This window comes from Leucoraja erinacea, chromosome 2 (assembly GCF_028641065.1).
Source record: "Leucoraja erinacea ecotype New England chromosome 2, Leri_hhj_1, whole genome shotgun sequence".
NCBI lineage: Eukaryota > Metazoa > Chordata > Chondrichthyes > Rajiformes > Rajidae > Leucoraja > Leucoraja erinaceus.
In genome coordinates, this window is record NC_073378.1 from 125,773,112 (window position 1) to 125,796,941 (window position 23,830).

Genomic DNA, 23,830 nt, shown 5'->3' on the forward strand with positions numbered 1-23,830 from the left:
CTTTACGACGCACGACACACGACGCACGTGATGCATGCATGGTGCGCAATACGCGCGCAGGGTGCGCCTGGTGCGTGGTGACGTAGGCAGTGACGCGCGGTCACACGCGGTGCCCCAGGATTTTAGTATGTACAAAAATCCTGGGCGCCATCTGCGTGACGTGCAAATGACGCCCAAGTGGGACAGGCACTTTACTCACTGGATCGCTGGTGAGATTGTTCTACAAATTGCATCATCTTTTTTTGTTCTGCGGAGTTTGCAGCGCTAAAAGCAACAACAAGTATAATTCCCACCCCGCGGTCGTGGGCTTTACAGAGCCTCAGCTACTGCTTTGAAATGTTCAAAGTGCTTATTTTATTTGCTTAGGCCGGTGCTTTTCATTTTCAAATAAATTGTATGTAAACCACCTTCCTTGAATGATTTTGCATCGAGGAATGTTATCGATGAGGAGTCAGTTAGAGCAAGAGACTCAAACAGCACAGAACCAAGCTTTACAGTTTTGTTTAGTTGAGTTTAGTTTATTGTCACTTGTACCGAGGTACAGTGAAAAGCCTTTGCTGCGTGCTAACCAGTCAGCAGAAAGACAACACATGATTACAATCGATATTACACTAACGTCGCATGAAGCCCATTTTATTATCCCCGCAATATCATTTACTCCCCCAGATTCTACCGCCCCTTCTAAGGGAATTACGTACATTGGCCAAGTAATTTATCAATCCATATGTCTTTGTTTAATGGTGCAAGGAAACCAAAGCACCCTTAAGACATCCAGGCCATCACAGGAAGAAAATGCAAACCACACAGACTGTACTGGAGTCTGAGGATTGAACTTAGGTCACTGGAGCTGTGAAGCAGCAGCTCAAGATGTGTTGGGAGGAACTGCAGACACTGGCTTAAACTGAAGATAAACACGAAAAGCTGGAGTAATTCCATGTGGGTTTCCTCCGAGAGCTTCAGTTTCCTCCCACACTCTAAAGACGTCCAGGTTTGTAAGTTAATTGGCTTGGTACAAATGTAAAATTGTCCCTAGTGTGTGCAGGATAGTGTTAGTGTGTGGGGATCACTGGTCGGTGCAGGGGTCTGTATCTCTGTGTCGCTCTGTATCTCTTAACTAAACTGAGACTCAGGCAGCATCTCGGCAGAAAGGAATAGGTGACGTTTCGGGTCGAGACCCTTCTTCAGACTGAGAGTCAAGGGAAAGGGAAACGAGAGATTCAGTCTGCTTGCTGCACCAGTCTGTTGAACAATTTATTGTGTGCTGGGATAAAGTCTATTCAGACAGGTTGGCTAGTCTCAGGCTGGGAGGTGGGGTTAACACAGCAGCTGGTTGGCCAGGTTTTCAGTCCCTGCCCCTCTCTGGGGTGTGCTCCGTTCTTCATTTCCGCCTCTGCATTTCACACATCATCTTGGCATTGGATGTGCATTACTGTTGTTTTATCATCGCTGGGTCAAGAATTCTACACAGTGTTAGCAGCAGTAACATACCCGGCTGTATCAGTTCAAGAGAAGGCTCACATCAAGCCAGGCCATCCTGCAATGCGCAGCTTGAGAATTAATTTAGTTCACTTTGTTATTGTCACATACCAAGGTACAGTGTAAAGCTGTCGGAAGGAACTATTGAAGCTGGTTTCAACAGATGATAAACACAAAAAGCTGGAGTAACTCAGTGGATCAAACAACATCTCAGGAGAAAAATAAATAGGTGACGTTTCAAGTCAAGACCATTCTTCTGAGTGTGCTATCCAGTCATCAAAAAGATTATACATGATTATAATCGAGCTGTCCACAGTGTAATACAGGATAAAGGGTATAATGTTTAGTGCCAGATAAAGTCTGGTAAAATCCGATGAAAGATAGTTTGAAGGTCTCCAGTGTGGTTGTTGATAGGTCAGGCCCACCCTCTAACTGGGCAGAAACTGTCCCTATATCCAGAGGTATGCATTTTGAAACGTCTGTATCTCCTGCCTAATGGGAGAGGGGAACAGAGGGAGTGACCAGGGTGAGACTGGTCCTTGATTATGCTGGTGGCCTTGCCGAGGCAGCGTGAAATGTAGATGGAGTTAATGGCAGGGAGGTTGGTTTGCATGTGGACTGAGCTGTGTCCACAACTCTCTGCGATTTCCTGTGGTCTTGGATGGAGCCATTCCCCAAATCAGGCTGTGATGCATCCCCATAAGATGCTTTCTACAGCGCATCTGTAGAGGTTGGTGAGGGTTGTTGGGGGACATGCTGAACTTTCTAAGCCTTCTGAGGAAGTAGAGGCGTTGATGTGCTTTCTTGGCCATTGCCTAGATTTGGCTGGCCCAGGACAAATGAAGAACTTGAAGTTATCAACCATCTCCACTTCGGAGATATTGGGGTACGTGTGTTTTGCTTCCTGAAGTCTATCACAATCCCCTTTGACTTGCTAACGTTGAAGGAGAGGTTGTTGTCTTGGCACCAGGTTACGAGGTTCTCGATCTCCTTCCTGTGCTCTGTCCCATCATTGTTTAATATCCGGCCCGCTACGGTGGTGTCGTCTGCTAATGCGTAAATTGAGTCAGATTGATATTTGGTTCCACAGTGGTGGGTGTACAAGGAGTACAGCAGGGGGCTGAGAACACATCCTTACGGAGCACCAGTGTGGAGGATTATGGTAGAGGATGATTTGTCCCCTATCCTCACTAATGGTGGTCCGTTGGTCAGGAAGTTATGGATCCAGTTGCAGAGGGGAGTGCTGGCTCTGTCACCACGAGTTTGGAGATGAGTTTGGAGATGAGCTTGGATGTGATAATGGATATTGAAAGCAGAGCCTTGTCTATGAATATGAGTCTTACGTAGGTGCCCTTCTTATTTAAGTGTTCCAGGGATGAGTGTGCTATCCAGGGAGATGGTATCAGCTGTGGACCTGTTGTGGCGGTAGGTGAACTGCAGTGGATCACGTTTGCTTGTTAGGCTGGAACCATCCTCTTAAACCACTTCATGATGGTGGATGTCAAGGCCCCTGGACGGATTTCATTAAGGCTTGAGCCCCGGGATTATAGTGGTCGTTTTGAAGCAGGTGTGAACCTCAGAATGGAGTGGGGAGAGATTAAAGATGTCCATGAACATACCAGCTTGTTGGTCCTGGGCGCAGTTCCTAAGAATGCAGCCATGGATTCCATCTGGAATTCCAGTTGCTTTCCGTGGGTTCATCCTCGGGAAGGTCCATCTAACTTCTGCAACACTGACCCTGGGAAGAGGTACATTGGAGGCTGTTGGGATGGTTGTCATCGCTCTGTTGGCCTTCTGCTCAAAGCGAGCATAGAATGCATCGTTCATCAGTGTGGGCCGCACTACCACTAGCGATGCTGCCTGACTTTACTATTTGTTCTAGAATTTTATTTTTGAATATTTTAGTCTAAAAATATCACCTGCTGGCTTTTATTTGTGTGAGATTTTTACTGTAAATGTTGGCAGGACATAGATTCCTGGAAGCTGCTGAATCTTAATCCCTTCCTTTATCTGAAATCCATCATCCAACCAGTGCAGGTTGGACTGCAACCACAAATTACTTTGAAGACACTGGCAAATATTCTGCCTGGTCTGTACTTTGGCTGAGGAGTTGCCTTTCAGTTCATGCCAGGATCAAACTAATTTCCTTCCAGATCTCTATAAGAGACATGCAGCTGCTCACAAGTGCTACAAAAGCATTCATGGGGAGATCTAATTTCTCTTCTAACCTTCGCCACTGCTTGGCGCACCTTTAAGTCTGTGATTGTAGCAAAGGAAGTTTCAGTTCTGCACCGTAACTCAAGAGAAACCCAGGGTTTAATCTCCATGATCGACACAAAATACTGGAGTAACACAGCATCTCTGGAGAGAAGGAACGGGTGACGTTTCACCTCGAGACCCTTCTTCAATCTCCATGTCCTGAGTTAGTATGTGGACAATGAAATGTTGGGAGATTCCAAATCCTGGATTGTCTTCATTCTTCCCACTTGGCAGTTGTGCCTTTCCCAGACATGCATCTCATGAATTCTGGTACCCAGGTTTTACTTTTGCAAGGAGAGCCAACTTGTTATAAATAGCATTCAAGGGCCTGTCCCACTTAGGCGATTTTTTAGGCGACTGTCCTAATCGTAGCAGGTCGTTGAAAAAACGGCGACTCGTCCCCCTACGACAATGTCTACAACAACCTACCACCTAGCCGATGTCAAGCTACGGCAAGCTACCGGCAACCGGCGACCCATTAGGACGTCCACCTACGACCACACCTACGACAACCCACGACCACTCCGTGCATCTACCTTACATCTCAGTAAGACCATCCCTCATCCTCTTGCACTCCAAGGAATAGAGTCCTAGCCTGCTCAACCACTCCCTATAACTCAAGCCCTCGAGTCCTGGCTCCTAGTAAATCTTCTCTGCACCCTTTTCTGCTTCACAACATCTTTCCGATAACATGGTTCCCAGAACTGAACACAATACTCTAGATGCGGCCTCACCAACGTCTTATACAACTGCACATGACCTCCCAACTTCTATACTCAATACTCTGACTGATGATGACCAATGTGCCAAAAGCCTTTATGACCACCTTATCTACCTGTGGTGCCACTTTCAATGAACTATGTGCCTGCACTCCTAGATCATTCAGATCTACAACATTTGTCAGAGCCCTACCATTCTCTACTATTTGTTTGTGATGTATATCAATGGGGCGGCATGGTGGCGCAGCAGTAGAGTTGCTGCCTTACAGTGCTTTCTGCGTCAGAGACGCGGGTCGATTCCGACTGCGGGTGTTGTCTGTATGGCATTTGTACGTTCTCCCCGTCTTTGGTTTCCTCCCACACTCCAAAGACGTACAGGTTTGTAGGTTAATTGGCTTGGTATAAATGTAAATTGTCCATAGTGTGTGTAGGATAGTGTTAATGTGCAGGGATCGCTGGTCAGTGTGGACAAGGTGGGCTTAAGGGCCTGTTTCCGTGCAGTATCTCTAAACTAAACTAAACTCAATCAATGGGCGGATTAGTGAGTTTGCAGATGCCACAAAAATCAGTGTAGTTGAGGAAGGTGATGAATCCTGCCTGAGAATGCAGAAGCATGTAGATCGTTTGGAGATATAAACAAAGAAATGGTAGATGGTGTTTAATCAAGACAAGTACGAGGTGTTGTAATTTGGGAGGCCAAATGTAAGGGGACGAGTATACTGTAAATGGCAGGACCCTTAGGGACATTGAGTGAATTTGGGATACAAGTCTGCAGATCCTTGAAAGTGGCCACACAAGTAGGTAGGGTAGCAAGAAGATGTACTGTAGATAGACACAAAATGCTGGAGTAACTCAGTGGGATTGGAAGCATCACTGGATAGAAGGCGACGTTTCGGGTCGAGACCCTTCTTCAGACTGAGAGTCCTCGGAGTGAGAAACAAAATATATGGAAGGGTAAGGTGTGAAAACGAGAGATCAAAGGGGACAATGATGAAGGAAAATGGAGAACAGATCATAGTTAGCTGCAGGAGGGAAGGTGACAACGGGGCATACAATGGAAAATTTAATGAGGACAGTCAGACTGGTCGGAGAACTAGGATGGGGGAGGGATGGAGAGAGAGGGAAGTCAATATTGATACGATTTATTCCTCTCATGATTTTATAGACCTCTATTATAATATTAGCGCTGTTATGAAACCTACCATCAGCGGCGCTCCAGCTCTGCCACTGCCTGTGCGTGCAATTGCCACTGCCTGTGCGTGCAATTCCGGAGGCTTTGTGTGGCGGGGGGGGGGGGGGCAGGATTAAAATGCAGGTTTGAATTGGTTGTTGGAGAGGGATTCCCTCGGCTGCTAGCTGGGAAGGGAAGAGATTGGATTGAACTTAAACGTGATTAAAAACGACTTCAACGCCTTCAACATCACGGATATCAATATCAGGACAAAACAAAAGGTTTGCTGTTTATTTAACATATGATTTTGCTTTTTGCACAACCATGTAATGAGAACATCTAAATCATCTATATTTTGTGTTATTGTCCATCCATGATCAATATTTTCATGCTAAATATTCACAGTACAATTTTAGTCAGATGTATTGTGCAAAAAATAATGATTTTGATTATCTTGAGCGTGGATGTTTCTGGATTAATTTATGGGAATTAAACATTAAATTCCTTCCATTTGACATATAAATTCATGACAGTGAGATTTTTAAAAATCATGTTTTATTGTGAATTCTTGTGTGAATGGGATCAGTTTGTTATTTGTTATTTGGATACTTAGGCTATTTAAAAAATTAGCCTTTTCTTAAGAAATGGATAGGTGTTTAGATCTAGTAATTTAATTTAGATGAATTTAATTGATTAGATGAATTTAATCGATTTGATGAAACTGATGAATATGAATTTTTTGTTGGGTATTTACTATTTGTTTTAGCATTTAACTTTATCATTTCTACCTTTTTTTTCTAAAACTACAAATAATAACTTGTTTATGTTAATGCTGTTCAGTGTTTTTTTTCCTTTATATTTTAAACAGATGTGTCCGAAGAAGAAATGCCAAATTGTCAATCCAAATGCCCAGCAAAAGAGACTGATTTAGACAGCATTCGTAGAGATTATCCGAATTTGGACTACTCCAAATGTGATGATCTACAGGACATTCTTAATGGGGAAGTAGTGGGCAGAAAGGCATGTCATACGTGGTTTGAAGAGCAAAAACTTGTAGTTTACAATGCCAAAATTGAAAATTTGAGGAAAAACAAGGTGTACAGAGTTGCTTATTGGTTACAATCTGAGGAGTATGATGATGCTACTGATTATGATATGTCAATGTATCAGCTACCAGATATGCCAATGCACCAGATCTTCTCCATAAAGACTTGGTCTATTGCTAGAAATTGTAATTTATTTACCTATCTGTTATGGACTTACAACATATAATATAATAATCTTATAGTTCTGATCGTGAGAAAATCACATTTTTGAATTCTCAAGGCAGTCTGGGTGTTTATTACTATTTCCGTCACAACGGTCAATTTTGTAATTAGCTACAATTAGGTAACTAACTAATTATATGCTTTAATTTCAGGTCATCCAAGTAAGATGTTTCATATTTGTTTCAGAATGCTTCAATCTATAATAACTGAAAATGTCATTCAGTACTCTTAATTTTTAAGAAAGTTATGGGCTTTTGACTGTCCTCGATCCCAGCTTTTGTGTTGTTAATAGAAAAGCAATAGGGAACAAGATGCTAATTTCCGAGTATAAAAATAACCATAACTTTTTTTTAATACTGAAGATATGAAAGTGACTTAGGTATCAAATTAAAGTTATTTTTATGCTTTATCTGATGGGGTAAATTACAGGCTTGATTTTTAAAATCTCAAAATTTTGTAACATTCCTATCTATAAGATCAACGCTCATCCTCTTGCAATCCAAGGTGTAGAGTCTTAGCCTGCTCAACATCTCCCTATAGCTCAGGCCCCTCGAGCAATATCCTCGTAAATCTTCTCTGCACCATTTTCCAACTTGACAACATCTTTCCTATAACATGGTGATCAAAACTGAACACAATAATCTAAGGTAGACAAAAATGCTGGAGAAACTCAGCGGGTGAGGCAGCATCTATGGAGCGAAGGAAATAGACAATGTTTCGGGTCGACTGAAGAAGAGTCTCGACCCGAAACGTTGTCAATTACCTTCGCTCCATAGATGCTGCCTCACCCACTGAGTTTCTCCAGCATTTTTGTCTACTTTTGATTTTCCAGCATCTGCAGTTCCTTCTTAAACAATACTTTAAATGTGTCTGATACAACTGCAACATTGATCATTACGGGTGAAAATAACATACAATAGAGCCAAAAAGAAACGGTGTGAAAACTTGAACATAGGCTATTTATTGAAAATTATACAATTTCTAAATTTGTAAACCAAGCCGATCCGGAATTTTAACCCAAAGATTATAAAATTTGAAAGGCGGTATTAATTTATAAATGTAATAAAGTAATTTTCATTATTATTTTTTTCTTTCAGATGGATTTGAAGCTTTTCATAAATACAATGCTGATTTGTTTCCCGATGTGGCAGGGTCTTGTTCATTCAGGTAGTACTTTTATTTCTTGCTATATAGTATAAGCAAAGCAGCTTTGTTTTAGCTTAGCATCTTGGCTATAATTTAAAAATCCGATACGATGAAACTTCCCCCGGAGGGAAATTGGTTTCAGTCAGTCTCATAGAAACATAGAAACATAGAAAATAGGTGCATGAGTAGGCCATTCGGCCCTTCGAGCCTGCACCGCCATTCAATATGATCATGGCTGATCATCCAACTCAGTATCCTGTACCTGCCTTCTCTCCATACCCCCTGATCCCTTTAGCCACAAGGGCCACATCTAACTCCCTCTTAAATATAGCCAATGCTGGCTTCAACTATTTTCTGTGGCAGAGAATTCCACAGATTCACCACTCTCTGTGTGAAAAAAAAAATTCTCATCTCGGTCCTAAAAGACTTCCCCCTTATCCTTAAACTGTGACCCCTTGTTCTGGACTTCCCCAACATCGGGAAAAATCTTCCTGCATCTATCCAGTCCAACCTCTTAAGAATTTTGTAAGTTTCTATAAGATCCCCCCTCAATCTTCTAAACTCTAGCGAGTACAAGCCGAGTCTATCCAGTCTTTCTTCATATGAAAGTCCTGCCATTCCAGGAATCAGTCTGGTGAACCTTCTCTGTACTCCCTCTATGGCAAGAATGTCTATCCTCAGATTAGGAGACCAAAACTGTACGCAATACTCCAGGTGTGGTCTCACCAAGGCCCTGTACAATAGCAGTAGAACCTCCCTGCTCCTAAAGGCTGTGGAGGCCGTCAATTGATATATTTTTAAGCAGAGATTGATAGATTCTTGATTAGTACGGGTGTCAGAGGTTATGGGGATAAGGCAGGAGAATGGGATTAGGAGGGAGAGATAGATCAGCCATGATAGAATGGCGGAGTAGACTTGATGGGCCGAATGGCCTAATTCTGCTCCTATTACTTATCGCCTTATGAGATGGTGGTATGACACAAAGAATGACACAAAGTGCTGGAATAACACAACGGATCAGGCAGAATCCCTGGAGAAGAAGGATGGGTGATATTTCTGCAGTCTGATGAAGGATCCTGACCTGAAACGCATCCATCCTTTTTCTCCAGAGATGCTGCCTGGCCTGCTGAGATATAGAGTCATAGAGTGATACAGTGTAGAAACAGGCCCTTCGGCCCAACTTGCCCACACCGGCCAACATGTCCCAGCTACATTAGTCCCACCTGCCTGCGTTTGTTCCATATCCTTCAAAACCTGTCCTATCCATGAACCCGTCTAACTGTTTCTTAAACGTTGGGATAGGCCCAGCCTCAACTACCTCCTCCGGCAGCTTGTTCCATACACCCACCCATGTGTGACTCCTCAGATTCCTTTTAATCTTTACCCCTTTACCTTGAACCTATGTCCTCTGGTCCTCGATTCCCCTACTCTGGGCAAGAGACTCTGTGCATCTACCCGATCTATTCCTCTTGTGATTTTATACACCAGTACTTTGTGTCTCGGAGGGTAGACTGTTTATTTACTCTTTGACTTCTGTTTGATGAGCATTTCTCTATCCAATCAGTATGTTACCCCTACTCTAACTATGGTCTAACTTTATTGATCAGCCTTTTGTGAGTGAGAGTTTATCGAATTATTTCCTAAAATCTGAATACAGTGCATTTACTAGTTCCTCCTTATCCATTGCACCAGATACAAAAATCTTCAAATATATCTTCTTTTCAGAAATCCATATAGGCCCTGCTCAATTTTATTATTCTTTTTTAATGTGTTCTTAGTTTAGTTTAGGTTAGAGTTTAGAGATACAGCGTGGAAACAGGGCCTTCGGCCCACCAAATGATGAACCCCACACATTAACACTACCCTGCACACTTTTTACACGTACACCAAGCCAATTAACGTACAAACCTGCACGTCTTTGGAGAGTGGGAGGAAACTGAAGCTCTTGGAGAAATCCCACATAGGTCACGGGGAGAATGTACAGACTCCGCACAGCCAGCACCCGTAGTCGGGATCGAACCCGGATCTCTGGCGCTGTAAGCGCTATAAGGCGGCAACTCTACCTCTGCACCACCGTGTTTTACTGTAACAAACTTTGCTATACATTCCAGCATTTTCTTTGCAAATGACATCAGGCATTTATAGAGTCACTAGACTAAGTGTGACCCGTTGGGTCCCATGTTCGCACGGGAGGGTTGGTCCTCCAACGCAATATTCCACCTCTCCAACAATTCCAATATTGGTGACCAGTGAGGGGGGGTGGGGGTGCTTCCTGGAACGCTCGTATGGGCGTTGTGGGCCGAAGGGACTGGTTTCCAGAGGGCTAGTATGGATATTGTGGGCCGAATGGATTCTTGGGCTGGCAAATCAGTCAGTCACTCGTGGTGGGCTGGCAGCTCAGTGACTCAGGCGTGGTGGGTTGGCAGCTCAGTCACTCAGGCCTGGTGGGCTGGCAGCTCAGTCACTCAGGCCTTGTGAGCCGGCAGCTCAGTCACTCAGGGCTGGTGGACTGGCAGCTCAGAAACTGCTAGAAAGTCTTCCCAAAACAGGTGATAGACTGTAAGAGAGAAAGGGGAGAGGGTGGAGAATCAATTTTAGCCATTTTTAATCTATTTTTGCAGATAATAATAATAATAATAATAATACATTTTATTTATGGGCGCCTTTCAAGAGTCTCAAGGACACCTGAGTGCAGAGCCTTCAATGCCGAGGTCTTTGAGTCTGGTGAGCAGGATGTTATGGTTCACTGTATCGAAGACTGCGCTCAGGTCGAGGAGGATGAGGATGTTGAGGGAACCAGTGTCAGCAGAGGTGAGGAGGTCATTGAGGACTTTGAGGAGAGCAGTTTCTGTGCTATGGAGGGGGCGAAAGCCAGATTGGAGGGGTTCAAGTAGGTTATACGCAAGGAGGTGGGAATGAAGTTGTGACGCAACGATACGCTCCAGGGTTTTTGAAAGAAAGGGGAGGATTGAGATTGGGCAGTAGTTAATGAGAGAGGAGGGATCAAGACCAGGTTTCTTTGAGATTGGTGTGACAGCAGCAGTTTTGAAAGCGGAGGGGACAATTCCTTGGGACAATGAGGAGTTGAAGAGATTAGTGAGATAGGGGCAGAGAACGGGGAGGCAGGACTTCAGCAGGGGAGTGGGGAGAGGGTCGAGGGAGCGGGTAGTGTGCTTGGAAGAGCTGATGAGTTTGGAGATTTCAATAGGGGTGACCAGGTCAAACTGGGAGAGGAAGCAGTGTGGAGGAGGGGTAAGGAGGTCAGTGGAGATGTTGAAAGGAGGGGCCTTGGTAAGTGGTGGAGTAGATGCTGGGGAGTCGGGTACAGGGGATAAAGATTGATAGATGGGAAAAGTGGAGGAATGAGTTGCAGAGATCCGGAGTAGAGGTAGGAAGATTGTTGGCTCGAGGCTTGAGAAGGTGCCCACTGTGGAGAAGAGGGATCTGTGGTTTAGGCAAGGGTCGGTTGATTTGTGGAGCAGACCAGGTCAAGGATCTGACCTTTGTCATGGGTGGGAAAGGTGACGTGCTGAGTGAGAGAGAAGTTGTCTAGTAAAAAGGCAAATTCAGATGCGAGCTTGTAGGTGGGGGAGTCCAAGTGAATATTTAAGTCACCAAGTAGCAGCAGACGTGGGGAGAGGGATGAGGCAAGTGTGAGGAGTTCAGTGAAGTCAGATAGGAAGGAGGGGTTTGGTTTAGGTGGCCGGTAAATGAGGATGACTGTCATGGAGGAAAGGGCTTTGAAGGCGAGGAATTCAAATGATGCTACTGGGGGGAGGGTGAGTTCAGTGATCCGAAAGTTCTGGTTGAAAATAACAGCAAGGCCACCTCCATGATCACCTCCAGATCACAATGAAGGAGAAATGTCTATCCTGGCCTGGATCTCACAGGGAGCCAATGAAGGGAGGGAGAAAAATACTGGGGTGAGGTTTAATACTTGCAGGGGGAATATTTACTGATGGGCCAAAGGGACCCCTCCTGGGCTAGTACAGGCCTGATGGGCTGAAGGGACTTAAACATTTTGAGTGAAATCTCAGTGAAATCACTTTTTCTGGACTTTTCCTGGCCTGGCCTGGCCTGGCATGGGCCTTTTGGGCCAAAATGCTCTTCCAGGGTTACTACGGGCATTTTGGGCAAAAGGGACTGGTTTCTCAGCTAATAGGGGCCTTGTGGGCTGAAATTAGTGGTTTCAGGCAGGCCAAACAACTCATTTCATTTCCATTTCCATTTCAATTTCAAGCACAGGGCAGGCCAAACAACTCATCTCATTTTCATTTTCATTTCATTTCCATTGCCATTTCAGTTTCACGCACAGGGCAGGCCAAACAACTCATTTCATTTCCATTGCCATTTCAGTTTCACGCACAGGGCAGGCCAAACAACTAATTTCATTTTTATTTCATTTCATTTCCATTACCATTTCAGTTTCAAGCACAGGGCAGGCCAAACAACTCATGGTTCATTTTCATTTCATTTCATTTCCATTGCCATTTCAGTTTCAAGCACAGGGCAGGCCAAACAACTCATCTCACTTCATTTCATTTCATTTCCATTGCCATTTTAGTTTCAAGCACAGGGCAGGCCAAACAACTCATCTCATTTTCATTTCATTTAATTTCCATTGCTATTTCAGTTTCAAGCACAGGACAGGTCAAACAACTCATTTCATTTTCATTTCATTTCATTTCCATTGCCATTTTAGTTTCAAGCACAGGGCAGGCCAAACAACTCATTTTATTTTCATTAAGGGCTAACAACTCATTTATTGCAAGTACAGTGCAGACTTACAGTTCAGTAGACTCACAGTTCAGTTGACTCACAGCAAAATCACAGTTGTGGCCTCTCTCTCTAGGTCTTCCAGAGTGACTGACTCACGTCCAGGCATTCGGAGTTTTATATTCCTGCCCCCCTCCCCCCCGGAAGGGACGTTACCTTCATAACCTTTTTATTTTTCATCGATCGGAAAAATCATTGGGGCTGCCGCAGCGGAGGAGGACTGTGAGTAAGATGACCAAAAATCACAGCGATACAGGGTAGCATTTTTTCTAAAATCAATATACAGCACAAACAGGATGCGGTCAAGATGAGACTTATATAGATAGATATATGCAGCTCAGAAACAGACTCTTTAGCCCTTGGCGTCCATGTCAACCATTACAGATCATGTGTTGATCTGTAATAGTCCCCACTTACCTGCACTACATTGTCCTGTGTGTACATTACTATTGTGTGTACGGAGTTTGTACGTTCTCCACGTGACCACGTGGGTTTGCTCTGGGTGCTCCGGTTTCCTCCTACATTCCAAAGATGGGCAGGTTTGTAGGGTAGATAGACACAAAATGCTGGAGTAACTCAGCAGGACATGCAGCATCCCTGGATAGAAGGAATGGATTACTTTTCGGGTCAAGACCCTTTTTGGGCTGAATTATCACTCATTCTTCTTAGCCACAGGAAAATTACTTTTCCTTTTGGGTTTTTTTTCCTATTGTAAGATTACACTTCAGTGAAACTTATCATTTTTGTTTGAATCCTAGATCCTCTCCTCCTAGAGGCCACTACTAACTCCTTTGCCATTAGTGTAAAATATGCATTGCTGAGGTCTGAATTTTCCTTTCACGTTACAGATCCTAGTGAGTGTTTGGGAGCCAAAGCATCATCATGTGGAGAATGTATACGCATTGGAAAGGATTGCGGATGGTGCACAAAGGATGTAAGTTACTCGACCTATCCAATGAAAATTGAAGATAGTTCCATCTACTGCACCGTTGAAACTTCACCAGCACAGTCTGATTATATCAAAAGCTCGGGATTTGGCAAAAATAGGCGAATGGCTGGAGGAGTTCAACAGGTCAGGTTGCATCTGGGGAGGAAAATGGACAGATCGCATTTGGGATAGAGACCCTTCATCTAGACTGAAAGAGGAGAGGGAAGTAGCGAGTGTAAAGAGGTAGGGGGAGGGCAGCGGTGAGAGCTAGCAAGTGATATTCATAAGATCATGTGATAGAAGAATTACCCCATTCGGCCCATTAAGTCTACTCTGCCATTCAATTATGGCTAGGGTGGGAAGATTGTAACCTTCATGTGGTCAACCCTGTTTCCACGAATGCAATCAACCTGGCGTGCACAAACAGAAGATCAAACAGAACAAGTTGTCCTACAACTTTAGGCTGTGCACGCCATACCCAAGAAGAAGAGAAATGATAACATCTATCTCTCCCTCCTAACCCCATTCTCCTGCCTTCTCCCCATAACCCCTGATACCCATACTAATCAAGAATCCATAATAATAATAATAATGGATGGGATTTATATAGCGCCTTTCTAGATACTCAAGGCGCTTTACATCGCATTATTCATTCACTCCCCAGTAACACTCGGTGGTGGTGAGCTACTTCTGTAGCCACAGCTGCCCTGGGGCAGACTGACAGAAGCGTGGCTGCTAATCTGCGCCTACGGCCCCTCCGACCACCACCAATCACTCACACACATTCACACACATTCACACGCAGGCAAAGGTGAGTGAAGTGTCTTGCCCAAGGACACAACGACAGTATGCACTCCAAGCGGGATTCGAACCGGCTACCTTCCGGTCGCCAGCCGAACACTTAGCCCATTGCGCCATCTGTCGGCCAGAGAATCTATCTATCTCTGCCTTAAAAATATCCACTGACTTGGCCTCCACAGCCTTGTGTGGCAAATAATTCCACAGATTCGCCACCCTCTGACTAAATAAATTCCTCCTCATCTCCTTCCTAAAAGAACATCCTTTAATTTTGAGGCTGTGACCAATCCCCTAATCCAGGCATCATTCTGGTCAACGTCACCTATCCTTTTACTCCAGAGATGCTGCCTGACATTTATTCTAGCACTCTGTGTCTATCTTTGGTATAAACTAGCATCTGCAGTTCTTTGTTTCTCCTTCATTCTGCTCAACCTCCTCTGCATCTTTTCCAATGTCTCCATATCCTTCCTGATATGGTGACCAGACCGCACACAGTACTTTAAATGTGGCCTAACCAACGTCCTGTAAAGTTGCATCATGGCTTTCTAACTCTTGCCTCCCTCAATGTCTCAACCTATATAAGCAAGCGTTCTATATGCCTTCTTTACCATGACTTGTGTTGCAACTTTCAAGGGAGCTATGGACTTGGACCCCAATATCCCTCTGTACATCAATGCTGTTAACGGTCATGCCATTACTTGTATATTTTCTCCTCACATTTGACCTCCCAAAGTGCAACACGGTCACACTTGCTCAGATCAAAGCCCATCTGCCATTAATTCACCCGTTTCTGTAGCTGATCTATATCTCGCTGTGTACTCTGACAGCCTTCCTCACAGTCTGTGACCCCTGTTTCTGTAATAAGCCACAGACCAACACATGAGGGGATAAGTGTCTGAAGGAACTGCAGATGCTGGTTTAAACTGATGACAGACACAAAATGCTGGAGTAACTCAGTAATTCCGGAGATGCTGGCAGCATCGCTGGAGAGAAGGAATGGATGACATTTTGGGTCGAGACCCTTGTTCACGAGAGGATAACACCTTTTGACGAGATGTATCAGAAGTGACAAAACGCTGTGTATTTAAGTCGGGGTTTATAGTAACAGCTCAATACTATTATAACACTTCAGTATATTTTGAATTGTGGGGAGCTGTTTGCAGTAAACCAAATATCAAGAGACAAGAGTCAATAGTGTTATATAAACAATATAATTATATTTTCCTGCCCAGCTTGTGGAAATAATAAAAATATGAAAGTTGTGTAAGCTACGTGAATGATGCAATTCTCCCAGATATTTGATCAAATTGCATGGATATTTAATAACTGGCAATGTAAAACAAATATCCCGTATTGTTACAAGATATTCCCTCAAGGTCAGAAATGTTTCTCATTTCAGCATCTTGCATACAGGATGTAATACTCAACATCTAATGTCATAACCCAGGCTGTAACAATAGTACCCCCTTGTGATCTGAATTGGATATGGTACATTTTGCGTGTGCCCTTGCGTTGGTTCCCACATTCCTTACAAAGCACTCGGCAACTTGGTTAAAGACACAAAAGGCCACAATCGAGCCATTTACAGTGCTCTAGTTACAGGTCACAAGTGGTCATGCAGAATAATGGACGTAACGTATTCTCAGCCCATGTCGATTCTGCAGAAATTTCCCCTTGTTAGGTCTTAATGCTTACATAGACACAAAGTGGTGGCCTAGTGGCACAACAGTAGGGTTGTTGCCTCACAGCTCCGATGATCTGGGGCCAATTCTGACCTCTGTGGTGTCTGCGTAGTATTTGCACTTTGACCTTTGACTGCAAACATTTCCTCCTGGGGCTTTGTTTTCCACAGTGAAATATAGGCTGGAAGGTTAACCGGTCAGTGTATGTTGCCAAACATGCAAGAGCAAGTGGTAGAATTAGGAGGGGTGGGAGTTAAAGGGAATGTATGGAGAACAAAATGGAGAACAAGCTATGGAGAACAAAATAGGAGTAATGTAATGTGGCTCAGTGGAGGACCCAGTGAACAAGCAGAACAAATTAAGCACTAATACCATCTTTCTACAAGCTGTCGGGCAACAGAGAAACATAGAAACATAGAAAATAGGTGCAGGAGTAGGCCATTCGGCCCTTCGAGCCAGCACCGCCATTCAATATGATCACGGCTGATCATCCAATATCAGTAGCCCGTTCCTGCTTTCACCCCATATCCCTTGATTCCGTTAGCCCAAAGGGCTATATCTAAATTTCTCTTGAAAACATCCAGTGAATTGGCCGCAGTTGCCTTCTGTGGCAGAGAATTCCACAGATTCACAAGTCTCTGGGTGAAAAAGCTGATCACTCAGCTGATTTTGGCAGTGATTACCCAAGTGCTAAGGACAGAGTGTTCTGGCAGAAACGCCGTAGGAGCAGTGGGATGAACGAGACAAAGACACCAATTCCACATCAATGCCATTTTATTTCACCCACATTCCCATCTACGTTGCCATATACAACCAATAATCTACACACTCGGGAAATTTACAATGGACAATGAATCTACTGATGGGCCTGTCCCACTTAGGTGATTTTTCAGCGGACTGCCAGCGACTGTCAAGTTGCCGGCAGTCGCCTGAAAAACCGGCAACTGGAACGGCGATTGTCAGAGTGGACACACACACACACAAACACATCGCTTCCTTCACCAGCCCGTGTGAAATTTTTAGACAGCGCTCCCCCCGCTTGCCCTGTCTAAAAAAAATCACATGGTGCAAAGCCAAGGTGATACAGACACACACACACACCGTAATGAACAGGAAGGTTGGCGCTGTAAAATGACGGCTAAAGCACAGTGTGCGGTAAGCCCTTTAAAAGAGGGGGGTAGAGGGGGGAGATGGGGGGTAGAAGGAGTGGAGGCAACATTTAAGAAGCCAGAGATACACGGCTGTGAAGCTCGGCGGACATTTAACATTACCGGTCGGTTATCCTTGGTTCTGAAAACTACTGCTTACCTTTATTTTCCCCAATGAGCCAATGAAATTCACCGGTCAGCACCGGCTACAACCTACGAGAACCTCTGAGAACCTTTGACCTCCCGGCAACCCACTAGGACCCCCTGGCGACCCACCTACGGCTCGAGAATTCTCGCTACTCTCCATGGCGGATTCATTCTAGTCGCCGCTAATTTTCAACATGATGAAAAATTTGCGGCGACCATAAGGAGGCCGCGACTAGTTCCCAGAATGCGGGAACTCGTCACGACCATGAAGGCGCCTCCCCGGCACCCACCCGCGAACATGTGGTGACCAGGTGGCGACTGCATAGTCTCCTGCAGTCGCCTAAAAGAATCGCCTAAGTGGGACAGGCTCATAAATCTCTTTCTGAATTGACATATATTTCTGAATAGGTCTGAAGATGTGAGTAACTCAACGGGACAGGCACCATCTCTGCAGAGAAGGAATGGGTGATGTTTCGGGTTGAGACCGTCTTTGGGACTGGGCTGAGAATGATCTCTAGACAAGGGATTGACATTTTTAATTTGAGATGAGGAGAGAATTTCTTCTCACAGACGGCTAGGAGTACTTGGAATTACCCTACCCTAGTGAGCTGTGAATTTTGATTCATTCAACTTATTCAAGGATAAGATTTTCTTTTTGACTATGCAGCGATCAAAAGTTATAGGAATCAGGGAGGAGAGTGGAGTTCGTATAGTCATAAGTGATAGGAACAGAGTTGGGCCATTCGCACCATCAAGTTTACTACGTCATTCAATCATGGCTGATCTATCTCTCGGGTGTAGACACAAATGCTGGAGTAACTCAGCGGGTGAGGCAGCATCTATGGAGAAAAGGAATGGGAGACGTTTCGGGTCGAGACCCTTCTTCAGACTCTTCCTCTCAACCCAATTTTCCAGCCTTCTCCCCATAACCCCTGACACCCATGCTAATCAAGAATCTATCTATATCTGTCTTAAAAATATCCACTCCATGGCCTTCCGTGGCAATGAATTCCACAGATTCACCACCCTCTGACTAAAGAAATTACTCCTCATCTCCTTCCTAAAGGAATGCCCTTTAATTCTGAGGCTATGACCTCTAGTCAAGTCAAGTTTATTTGTCACATACACATACAAGATGAGCAGTGAAATGAAAGTATGTACAGTCTCCGCGGAGCTAACACAACGGCGACTGGACCCGGCCACGCCATCTTGTCCTAGACTCACCCACTTGTATAAACACCCTCTCCATCCACTCTCTCCAAGCCTTTCACTATTCCACCGATTCACCACCCTTGAGGCCAAAGATCAGATGTGATCATTTTATTGAATGGTGAATCAGGGTCAAGATGCTCCAGTGTTTATTTCTTGTGTCATTGAGTACAGACGTAACTAGCCGACATAGCCTTGCTGACTTTTTTCCACTATGTTCTGAGTTAGCAGGGAGGTGCATCTTGATCACTATTCCTGTTATGTGATTCTCCAGTAGCGCTTCCAGTGAAACGTCCAATGTAATGGATCGACTTGGCTTATGTTCTCTGGAATTTAGGTGAGAAGGGATTATATAGAAACATATCAAATTCTTACCGGATTGGACAGGCTAGATGCAGGAAAAATGTTCCCCATGTTGGGGGTAGTCCAGAACCAAGGGTCACAGAATAAAGGGGAGGCCATTCAGAACTGAGATGAGGAAAATCTTTTTTTCCCAGAGTTGTGAATCAGTGAAATTTTCTGCCATAGAAGGCAGTGGAAGCCGATTCACTGGATGCTTTCAAGAGAGAATTAGATTTAACTCTTAGGGCTAATGGAATCAAGGGATATGGGGGAAAAAGCAGGAACGGGGTACCAATTTTGGATGATCTGCCATCATCATATTGAATGGCGGTTCTGACTCGAAGAATCGAATGGCCTAATCCTGCACCTATTTTCTATGTTTCTATATCACACTCAAATACACCTGGACCATTTCCTACACTTCCCTACCATTCCTTGACCTCACTATCTCCATTGCAGGTGATAGACTTCTGACCGACATCCACTATAAACCCACTGACTCCCATGGCTATCTGGACTACACTTCTTCCCACCCTGCTTCCTGTAAGGATTCCATCCCCTACTCCCAATTCCTCCGTCTATGCCGAATCTGTTCCACGGATGAGGCGTTCCACACCAGGACATTTGAAATGTCCTCATTATTCAGGGAACGGGGGTTCCCCTCCTCCACCATAGATGAGGCTCGCACCAGGGTCTCTTCCATACCCCGCAACACTGCTCTCTCTCCCCATCCCCCCACTCGCAACAAGGGCAGAGTCCCCCTAGTCCTCACCTTTCACCCCACCAGCCGTCACATACAACAAGTAATCCTCCGTCGGTTTCGCCACCTCCAACGTGACCCCACCACTCGCCAAATCTTCCCATCTCCCCCCATATCTGCCTTCCGCAAAGACCGCTCCCTCCATAACTCCTTTGTCAATTCTTCCCTTCCCTCTCGTACCACCCCCTCCCCGGGCACTTTCCCTTGCAACCGCAAGAGATGCAACACTTGTCCCTTTACCTCCCCCCTCAACTCCGTTCAAGGACCCAAGCAGTCATTCCAGGTGCGACAGAGGTTTACCTGCATCTCCTCCAACCTCATCTATTGCATCCGCTGATCTAGTCAGCAGATCTATATCGGTGAGACCAAGCGGAGGTTGGGCGATCGTTTCGCCGAACACCTCCGCTCGGTCCGCAATAACCAAGCTGACCTCCCGGTGACTCAGCACTTCAACTCCTCCTCCCACTCCGTCTCCGACCTCTCTGTCCTGGGTCCCCTCCATGGCCACAGTGAGCAACACCGGAAATTGGAGGAACAGCACCTCATATTCCGCTTGGGGAGTCTGCATCCTGGGGGCATGAACATTGAATTCTCCCAATTTTGCTAGTCCTTGCTGTCTCCTCCCCATCCTCAGTCCCCCTGGTGTCTCCTCCCATCCCCCAGCCTTCGGGCTCCTCCTCCGTTTTCCTTTCTTGTCCCTGCCCCCCCCACCCCCGATCAGTCTGAAGAAGGGTTTCGGCCCGAAACGTTGTCTATTTCCTTCGCTCCATATATGCTGCTGCACCCTCTGAGTTTCTCCAGCTTTTTTGTGTACCTTCTATGTTTCTATGTTGCTATGTTTCAAACAGCGAGTGGAGTGTTTTGTGTAGAAAGATGGTATTAGTGCTTCATTTGTTCTGTTTGTTCACCGAGCCCTCTACTGTGCCACTGGATGTTCAGCTGGATGGTCTTATTATCTTTGGTGATGGGAAACAGCTGTAACAGAGTGTTTGGCATACATAAAATGTCAGTGCTCAGTTCAGATGATGTGAGGAAAGATCAGGATAATGAGAATGTGTCTGTTTTATTCCCATTAAAATTAGTTCAGTTCAGTTTAGTTTATTGTCACGTGTACTGAGGTATAGGGAACCTCCAGCCAGCAGAAAGACAACACGTGATTACAATCGAGCCATCCACAGTGTACAGATACATGATAAGGGAAAAACGTTTAGTGCAAGGTAAAGCCAGCAAAGTCCAATCAAAGATAGTCTGAGGGCCCACGATCAGGTAGATAGTAGTTCAGGATTGCTCTCTGGTTGTGGTAGGATGGTTCAGTTGCCTGAGAACAGCTGGGAAGAAAGTGCCCCTGAATTTGGAGGTGTGTGTTTTTGCACCTCTCTACCTTTTGTCCGATGGGAGAGGGGAGAAGAGTGATTGGCCAGGGTGTGACTCATCCTTGATTATGCTGCTGGCTTTGCCAAGGCAGCGTGAGGTATAAATTGAGTCAATGGAAGGGAGGTTGGTCTGTGTGATGGTCTGGGCTGTGTCCACAATTCACTGTAATTTCTTGCGGTCTTGGATGGAGTTGTTCCCAAACCAAGCTGTGATGCATCCCGATGGACACAAGAATCACAAATAGAAAAGACTAATTTTGTTCAACTCCAAACAATAGGAAAACTTGACCGTGCGTTATCACTATTCAATCAACCAAACCTAATCCAAGTGATCCCTTTTTATTGATAGGATTTCTTACAACCAGGAGAATTGACATCAGCACGCTGTGATGATATAGAAGCTCTGAAAAGTAGAGGATGTACGATGGAAAATATTGAAAATCCCAAAGGTTCATGGAGACTGGATATCAATAAACCTCTGACTGCCCGTGTGATGATAGAGTCGGAAGACATCATACAAATAGCACCACAAAAGCTAACCCTAAACTTACGATCAGGTAATTCAACTGTAATATAACGTGCAAATCCAAATAGTATCTGGTGTCGATGAGTTATTCGTCATCATTATTGATTCATCATTATCTATTCTGCACCTTAAAATACACAAGAAATATGTACATTTTCGTTTGACGGCACTGGGCCTGAACTCGCTGGAGTTTGGAAGATTGAGGGGGGATCTCATTGAAACATGCAGAATAGGGAAAGGCTTGGATAGAGTGGATGTGGAGAGAATGTTTCCACTAGTGGGTGAGTCTATGACTAGAGGTCATAGCCTCAGAATTAAATGATGTTCTGTTAGGAATGAGATGAGGAGAAATTTCTTTAGTCAGAGGGTGGTTTAGCTGTGGAATGCTTTGCTACTGAAGACTGTGGAGGCAAAGTCAGTGAATATGTTTAAGGCAGAGACAGATAGATTCTTGACTAGTACGGGTGTCAAGGGTCATGGGGAGAAGGCAGGAGAATGGGGTTAGGAGGGAGAGATTGATAAACCATGATTGAATGGTGGAGTAGACTTGATGGGCCGAATGGCCTAATTCTACTCCTGTCACTTATGACCTTATGATTTTTTTAACAAAAGCTGACATGCACACTTATCATGATGAGTTGGAAGCAATGCTTTAAATCTATTATTCTCATTATGAAAGTTGATCTCTTGCATTAAATGCCGTCATTTCAGTTAATCCAATGATCGTCAGATTTCCTTTTAAGTCCGTATCTATGAACTCCCTCAGATTTTCTTGCAGCCTGCTGCTGTAGTTCTGCTCGGGGTTGTGTCTAACCACCATATGTAAGTAAGCTGGCCTCACATAGACCTGGCAGTGTCATCACCAGAGGGCCTCATGGAGGTTGATCAGCAGGTTAATGCCCCATGATTTCAGAGCAACAAACGATCAGTTTTAAAATTGCCATGTATATATGATAGCAATTGTGGTTTCACAGTACCTTAACATGAATTCCTATACAATTCCTAGTGTCGTGCAGCTGGGACATGTTGCCCGGTGTGGGCACGTTGGGCCAAAGGGCCTGTTTCCATGCTGTATCACACTCCGATTCGTGTAAGAAGGAACTGCAGATGCTGGTTTAAACCGAAGATAGACACAAAATGCCGGAGTAACTCTGCGGGACAGGCAGCATCATCTGGAGGGAAGGAATGGGTGACATTTCGGGTCGAGACATCTGAGGAAGGATCTCGACCCGAAACGTCGCCCATTCCTTCTCTCCAGAGATGCTGCCTGTCCCGCTGAGTTACTCCAGCTGTTTGTGTCTATCTTCACTCTATGATTTTATGATTCTATGAAATCCAATTCACAGCTTCATTATTGCTGCACAAGAACTATTGTAGATAAAAGCATTTTAAAAACGCCTGCATGTAATTTGATGACTTTGATGGTTTAAAACTATGATTTCAGCTGTTCTTGTCTGGACATGATGTCTGTTATTGCTTAAGAATCAAAAGCCCCAGCTGGGGTCTGCCGTACAATTGAATCACAGCTGTGGCAGAAGATGAAAAAGTTTAATTTGTGAAGTGATTCTCCTTATCTCAACTCTTCCAGGTTATTATTTCACAGACAATACTCTTTCCCTCATTTAGTTTGCTCTTTATCCTTCAAATCTTTCAGTTTTCTTTAAGACATTGCTTTCCGATAGGGTTGACTTTAGCTTGTATTCTTTTCTGTCTCAACCAACACTTGTTATTGTCTCGACCCAAAGTGTCACCCATTCTTTCTCTCCAGAGATGCTGCCTGTCCCACTGAGTTAAAGCCCTGTCCCACGGTACGAGTTCATTCCAAGAGCTCTCCCGAGTTTGCCCTGGTTCAACTCGGAGATTTACAGTAATGGCCACTCATCGGTACTCGGGGTGCTCGTGGACATTTTTCAACATGTTGAAAAATCTTCACGAGTCTTCCCGTGCTTACCTGCCGTTAGCGAGTCTTCCCGAGTACCTGCCGTTAACGTTACGAGCCGCTAAGCGACGCACCGCTATGTTAATTCTCTGTGCTTACCACGAGTTTGATTATTTTTTAAACTCGGGAGTGTTCTTGGAATGAACTCGTATCGTGGGACAGG

At 44.7% G+C, this 23,830-nt stretch overlaps 1 protein-coding gene across 2 annotated transcripts in view; it reads left to right on the top strand.

Moving 5' to 3' along the window:
• LOC129715298 (integrin beta-1-like) overlaps nucleotides 1-23,830 on the top strand; it is a 114,298-nt gene that overhangs the window by 11,917 nt on the left and 78,551 nt on the right. The window contains exons 1-4 of one of the 2 annotated variants that reach the window (XM_055665168.1): nucleotides 5,834-5,906; nucleotides 7,991-8,060; nucleotides 13,664-13,749; nucleotides 21,552-21,759. In XM_055665168.1, the coding sequence (XP_055521143.1) occupies nucleotides 7,991-8,060; nucleotides 13,664-13,749; nucleotides 21,552-21,759 (364 nt within the window). In that variant the 5' untranslated portion in view covers nucleotides 5,834-5,906. Of the gene's footprint in view, nucleotides 1-5,833; nucleotides 5,907-7,990; nucleotides 8,061-13,663; nucleotides 13,750-21,551; nucleotides 21,760-23,830 lie in introns of those variants that run through there. The other variant, XM_055665161.1, reaches the window with a different exon arrangement.